The following is a 6789-nucleotide window of genomic DNA, read 5'->3' on the forward strand; positions in this document are numbered from 1 at the left end:
GTGTGTGTGTTCTATTGTCCAGTCCTATAACAGCACACTGGACCCGAAACAATGAAGTGAACTGAAATGAACTGTTCAGTTACAGATTTGATGAAAACCTGGACTGAAACAGCTAACAAGCACCCAGTCATGTCTTCTTCTGAAAATAAAAATGTTACTTTATTGTCACCAATTGGACCTGAGTGTGAAAGGTCAGTAATGAGTCAGTTGCTGGTTGGGGATGTTGGACAGGCTGCAGAGAGCAGAAATGTCTGCATGGAGTTTGGATGTTTCTTTAAAATGTTCATCTACAAAACTCAACCACTGGGAAGTTCTCTGTAGTTTAATTTGAATTCCAGCATCAAAAGACACGTAGCATGTAGCATCAGGCCTACCAACACATGCTGTACTGTACGCATGTTTGTTCACTAAAGCACTTGTGTTGACTGGAGGGATTGCAGAGTTTTACCCCGAAGCAGGCAGGAAGCAGGCAGGAAGCAGTCACAGCAGCTCATTCAGAGCATCTGAAGATCTGAAGATACTATTCCCCACTCCCACAACACACTCACACACCAGACAAGCCCTATTCATACAGTAGCCACATTCAGGTGAATTAAATGTTTTTCACATGATAGTTGAACTGCAGTCCTGTTACACTACAAGCCAGAGCAGGCTTTAGCTCTGCAGCCTGAAACCAACTGGAACTTTTTTAAGTTAGTGGATTATTTGGAGTAAAAAAAAAAAACACACAACAGAAAATTGGCAAAAATTAAAGCTATCACAAAAAGTTAAACAGGTCTACTGTGTCCTGTTTTTTTTGTTTGTTTTTGTTTTTGTTTTTTGTTTTTTTGTTTGTTTTGAAAAAATAAAAATAAAATAAAATAAAATGGATATCCTCCAGGGTCTGTTTTACTGCGTTCCAAACTTCAGCCTGCAGCAAAGTAATTCAATATTACCGTCCCACATACCTTCAAAATCTGATAAGATCCCAGCGAGGTGGTCATTGACTGGAAGGTCCGACATCCTGTCTAATAGTTGCAGAGATTCCCGTCGCTGCGCTCCAAGGCAGAGGAGAAACGAAACGAGCTCTGAGGAAAACTCTGTGGCTCTCTGGCTCTCTGTCCGTCAGGAAATAACTCAACCTGGTCCGGAGACAAAATACTGTGCAGCAGATTCCTTCCCTCCAGTTCGGATCTCGCTGCTCTGTCGGACTGTTGGACCGTCGGAGCCCCTGCGTGGCTGTGGGCCCTTCCCCCTGCTTCATGCACAGGGAGCAGCCGGGAGGGATGGGAGGCATAGAGGGGGGGCGGGGGGATTGGGCGGACAGAGGGTGGGCGGAGCCGCATGCAACACCTGGAAAAAAAAAAAAAAACTTGAGTGAGAATCCCTCCATCCCCCACAAACCTCCACCATGAGAAGGGATGTGATAGAAGAGGAAAAATAAATGATTGGAAATAGCAACAGCATGCAAGAAAAGCACAACACAGAAAAATAAATGAATGAATGAAAAAACTCACCGCGTTTTACAAGTCACGTTTATTTGAACATTTAAGCAACGAGGCAGATCAAAGTACCTTATATCATCAGTCACCAATTAGGAAACATGCATTAACATTACATGTTATCAAACGCCATCATCAAAATCATAATCAGCTATATATCAAATATATTAATCAATGTTCCAGTTATCAAAGGAAACTCTAAACAAATTATTTTGTCTTGATTTAAAGGAACTCAGTGTTTCAGCTGTTTTGCAGTTTTCTGAAAGTTTGTCCCAGATTAGTGGAGCATAGAAGCTGAATGCTGCTTCTCCATGTTTGGTTCTGGCTCCGGTTCCGGTTCTGGTTCTGGTTCCAGTTCTGTCCTTAAAGCTGCAGGGATTTTGGAATGAATCTCCACCAGCTTTCATGTCCCTCCTGTAGACAACCGTCTCCTGCCGCAGGTAACATTTTGCGTTTTGAGTGTCTGATTAGTTTCTGAATCAACGTCCCAAACTTTGAACGTCTCCCAGAGTTCTGCTCAAGCCAACATCTGAATGAGGAGAGAGGTGAACCAGCTGCAGGTTCTTTGGACTCTCCATTTTGGCAAAAAGTGATAACAAACCAACTTATACAGGTTAGCAGTATATTTTATATATAGAATAACTGCACTAAATATCGACACAACAATGACTCCAAAAACAACCAGGAATATAGTTTAGATTATTTTTTGTCTTATTAGGTTGGAAACCATGTGCTTTTTCAAAATCAGCTTTATGGACCAGCGTTGTGTACCCAAACAAGTAATTCTATAAGTCGAAATTCATAGTGTAAAGACATAAACATATAAACTTTAGAGGAAATTAAGAAACTTTTTTTTTAGCATTTTCTACAAATAACATGTATCCACCCACTTTTTTGCAACGATTTTGTGTCTCAGTTTTAAAACCTAAAAACAGAATTATGATTCTTTAAACGTGAGAACACTTTCTCTAGACAGTCCTTTTTTCTGGGAATTTGAATAGAATATGTAACGATGAAAAAAGTGACAATCGCAATTCTTTAAGTACAGTTTTAAATAATGTTCATACTCTTTCAGAGTTTACAAGAAGAGGAGGAGCGGATTAATCACAGCTGAGGTGAGGGAATCTGACCTCTGGCCCCACGACAACCATCAGTCATGCACTGTATAAATCTGACCTTTATGAAAGAAGGGAAAGCTAATGCTGAAAGGAAACCCTGAGGGGTCTTGTGTCTGGAAGCCAGATAGAAAACAGAACAAACATGTGAACCATCTGATCAGATGAAACAACATGTTGGCCCACATTCAGATGTCTATAGGTGGTCTAACACCAACTCTGCACATTATGCAAAAGTGTGGTGGCGGCAGCATCATGATTCAGGGATTTATTTTAGCAAGGATGTGGAAGTTTCTCAGAGTTGACGACCACCCTGAACATCCAGGCAGGATGTTTCCTTCAGATCAAAACGTTTTCATGTGTAAGAATGGCCTAGACTAGGTCCGGACTGATTTGTTTTCCATCAAGGGACTGCAGATGCAAATTAGTTTGTGCTGTAATCTGGTACAGCACATGGTAACATTTATGTTTGAGCTTTATTACAATGGAGAATTTGGGTCGAGGTAAATAGATTAAAAAAAGGCCAAAAACCTCAGAAACATTCTAGAAAAAACAGGGACATTTCTGAGCCACAAACGTAAAAAAAAAAAAAAAGAAAAAAAAAAAAAAACTCTGAAATTTTCTAGAAAACTGTGTTTGGAAATTTGAAAATATCTGACTTTTCAAACTCAGAAAATTTCCAAAAGCTGAAAATGTTAGTATTTTGAAATTTGGAAATTTCTATGATTTTTCAAGAAAACTTCTGAGATTAATCACAACATTTCTGAGTTTTTTGACTGGAAATTTGCTCCTCTTTTTTTCCATTTACAATGGCCTGCTTAAATGTTCCCTGTTAAGTAGAGTTGATTATTATTAAACTGCTAAAACTGACTTCCTGCTGAGCTCAGTAACAGACTGCAGTGACACTCACACCACCAAACCATTTTACTTCCACATGTAACAAACCTCAATCATGAGCTCTGCTACAACAACGTTTCAGAGGAAACGTTTCAAATAAATGTAACTGCAGGAACACCCAGAGGTCTTCACTTTCACAGCACAGCAGCAAAGACCCATAATTTAGGCTTCCTGTGTGAAGGTCTGCTTCTAACGAGTCACACCAACTCTTTTCATTGTCATGTTAAACCTATACTCACCATATTTCATCAGAGTTCTCTGTTACATCACCCACACTGAGGCTAAAATGAAGCATTTGTGTCCTTGGTGCACCAGTCACTTCAGGTTATCTCTGTGCCATTTGATCTAAATTACTCTGGAATGCAGTTCACAAATTCTTCACCTGACAGTCTGCCACACACACACATACCCAGTGTAAGAAGATTCCTTCAGGCCAGCCAGAGCACGCATGAACACACACACACACACACACGCGCGCACACTGAGAAACACACTCAATTGTCGTCTCACTCACAAACACAAATGCACCACTGGGAACTATCAAGCCCATCACAAGCAGAGATTAGGGATGAGTGAGACAGCAGGTTAGATGGATAGAATAGCTAACTGAACACCCACAGTCAGCAGCAACATGCAGCCACTGTAATATCTCTGTTTGTAAGATTCCTTCTCACACGCTCTCCTGATGGTAGCGAGGGTCAGGGGCCTCTCATTAGTCCTGTAGCTCTGAGCCAGAGAGGATTAATGTCACAGTAGCTTTCCCTCATCTGTGTGACTCGTAGATATGGATCTGTGTGCTGTGTGTGTCACAGGAGGTGGTAGAAACGAAAGGGGTGGAAGAAATGTATGACAGCGTATTAGGACCAGAATAGATAGATTTTATTTTTAAAATAAAAAGGAGTACATTTCTGCCAAAAAACTCTGAAATTTTGAGATTCATCTCAGAAATATTCTAGAAAAAACTGACTTAAAAAACTTAGAAATTTCTGAGTTTAAAAAGTCAAACATTTTTGACTTTCGAAAGACTTTTCAAGCGTTTTTTGAATAATAGGCTAACAAGTTAGCAAGTTAACCTTTAATAATAAGTCATTAATTAATTTCAAATTAATAAAACAAAAAAATCGCAATGTGACATGAATGTAACATGCAACGCAACACGCAAAACATAATAGAAATGTAGTGGAGTAGAAAATACAGATTCTGAATGTAAAAGCAGTGGAGTACAAGTCAAAAGTACCCATCATTAAATCTACTGTACTTAAGTAAAGAATAAATACATGACACATGTACTTAAGTACAGCCAAGAAGTTCTTCTGCTTCTTTCCATTCCATCACTGGTGTTTATACTGAACCTCAATACTAATCCACTTTGAAGCAAAGTTATGATTGGAGCAATTTGATAAGAACCGCTGAGACAGGCTAGCAACCAGTACAGGGTGTACCCCCTTTTCTGGCTGGAGATAGGCACCAGCACCCCTCCTGACCCTACTAGTGACAAGGGTGTACAGAAAATGGATGGATGATAAGAACTGCTGAATGGGGAATTTCTGTTCAAAATGCAGCAGGCATCAAAGTCTCCTCTCTTCTCCCTCTGGCCAATACTGAGACTGTAAAGTATGTTTTTATTTCTAGCCGTTTAGACAACTGTAACATCAGCTTTCTGGTTTCCCTAAAAACAATCTGTCCAACTTTCACCTTTTACAAAACTCTGCTGCTCCTGTGCTAACCAAGACCAGAAGACAAACTCATCTCTTTTAAAATCATTGCACTGGCTCCCTGTACGTCTCAGGATTGATTTTAAGTTTATTTTAGTGGTTTTTAAATGTCTTAGCGATCTTGCACCATCCTGTCTCGCAAAGCTGCTATTAACTTAGACCCTGAGGTCATCTGGCACCGGACGAGCAGCTCAAGACTCCTGAACTGGATTATCAAGTCTGAGAAAAGAATTGTTGGATGTCCTCTTGCTTCCTCCTTGGACAACACTAACAGCCGTATTTTGTCCGAGGCAAAAAACGTTACTAGAGATGTCATCCATCCTGATTCTCATCTGTTTGAACTTCTGCCTTCTGGTAGACGATAAAGAGCAAGCAGGACTTTAAGGAGTTTTAAACAGTTACTGATAGGGGTCTCAAAGTAGGTTGGCATTTTATTAGATTGGTGAATGATATGATTTTTCCCTTTTGGTCTTATTATGCTTCTTTTTTTTTTTGTTACACATGTACCCATTGTGATTCACTGTGAATCTCGTTGTGCTGTAGGCCCAATGGCAAAATGACAGAAAGGCTTTTGACTTTTTTTTTATTATTATTTTTATTCAGTTGCTACATTTTCCTAATATTTGTGTGTTTTTCAATGTTTTTTTCTTTATTTTGGTTGGGAATATTTATTTATTTCAAAAAGGCAAGAAGCATTATTCAAAAAGGAGCAGGTAGATACAAGCTCTTATGTATCTTCTTGTGGGTTTATTGTTTATGATTCTGTACAGCCCTTTGAGCTGCTTTTAGCGTGAAGGGTGCTTTATAAATAAAATTGACTTATTGGTCGGTTGATTGATTTTGCAGCAATTTTTGCCTAAGGACACGCTGTCAGTGAGAGGCTGGAATTCACATCTTGACCCAAGTTTCTAACTGAAAACTGTCTGCCATCCACATGATTTACATCCTCATAATGTAAGGTTCATATAGCTAACCTGGTGAAGACTTGGAATAAGATTGCTTAAAGGGAAGAAGCCAAACAGGAGGAGACAGTCTAATGATCTGGGCAATGTGTGCAAAGGAAACCTTGTGTTCAGCAGTTTCTGTGGTTGACATTAACTTAATAAAGTCTTTAACTCACGTATCTTCATTAAAAGTACTTGTCTTATTGTCAAGTACTTGTCTTTTAGACAGTAACACATTTAAGGCCCCGTTTACACCACAACAATTTCGGGTGAAAACAATAGAGTTTCGTTGTATTTGTAGTGTATGTTTACACGAAAATGGCGAATGTTTTCTCTGACAACGGCACAGTTTGAGAACGGGTTAAAGAGTGCAATGTTTTAAAACGTACTGGTCTCAGTTGTCTTGTAAACGGAGTAAATAGATCTTTTCTGTCAGGAAATCCCTAGATCATGCATAGTATGACGCAAAACATAGCTGCTTCCTATAATCCACAGAAGAAGAAGAAACTACTGACAATGCTGGTGTTACTACAATTCGTGTTTCCCCATCAGATACGGTTCCCTCAGTGTCTCTTCACCGCTCCGCACAGCCCAGGTGGCATAATACACGTGTGCTTGTTCAGCGTTCATAGCAAGC

At 39.6% G+C, this 6789-nt stretch overlaps 1 protein-coding gene across 1 annotated transcript in view; it reads right to left on the reverse strand.

Annotated features, from left to right (window-relative positions):
• septin12 (septin 12) overlaps positions 1-1235 on the reverse strand; it is a 70452-nt gene extending 69217 nt beyond the window's left edge. Inside the window, exon 1 of the mRNA XM_015060377.1 lies at positions 948-1235. Coding sequence (XP_014915863.1) covers positions 948-1002 — 55 coding nt within the window. The 5' untranslated portion in view covers positions 1003-1235. The remainder of the gene's footprint in view (positions 1-947) is intronic.
• Between the last annotated feature and the right edge of the window lie 5554 nt (positions 1236-6789).

Source organism: Poecilia latipinna, unplaced genomic scaffold (assembly GCF_001443285.1).
Source record: "Poecilia latipinna isolate Pla-1442-1.1 unplaced genomic scaffold, P_latipinna-1.0 Scaffold1705, whole genome shotgun sequence".
Taxonomy (NCBI): Eukaryota; Metazoa; Chordata; class Actinopteri; order Cyprinodontiformes; family Poeciliidae; genus Poecilia; species Poecilia latipinna.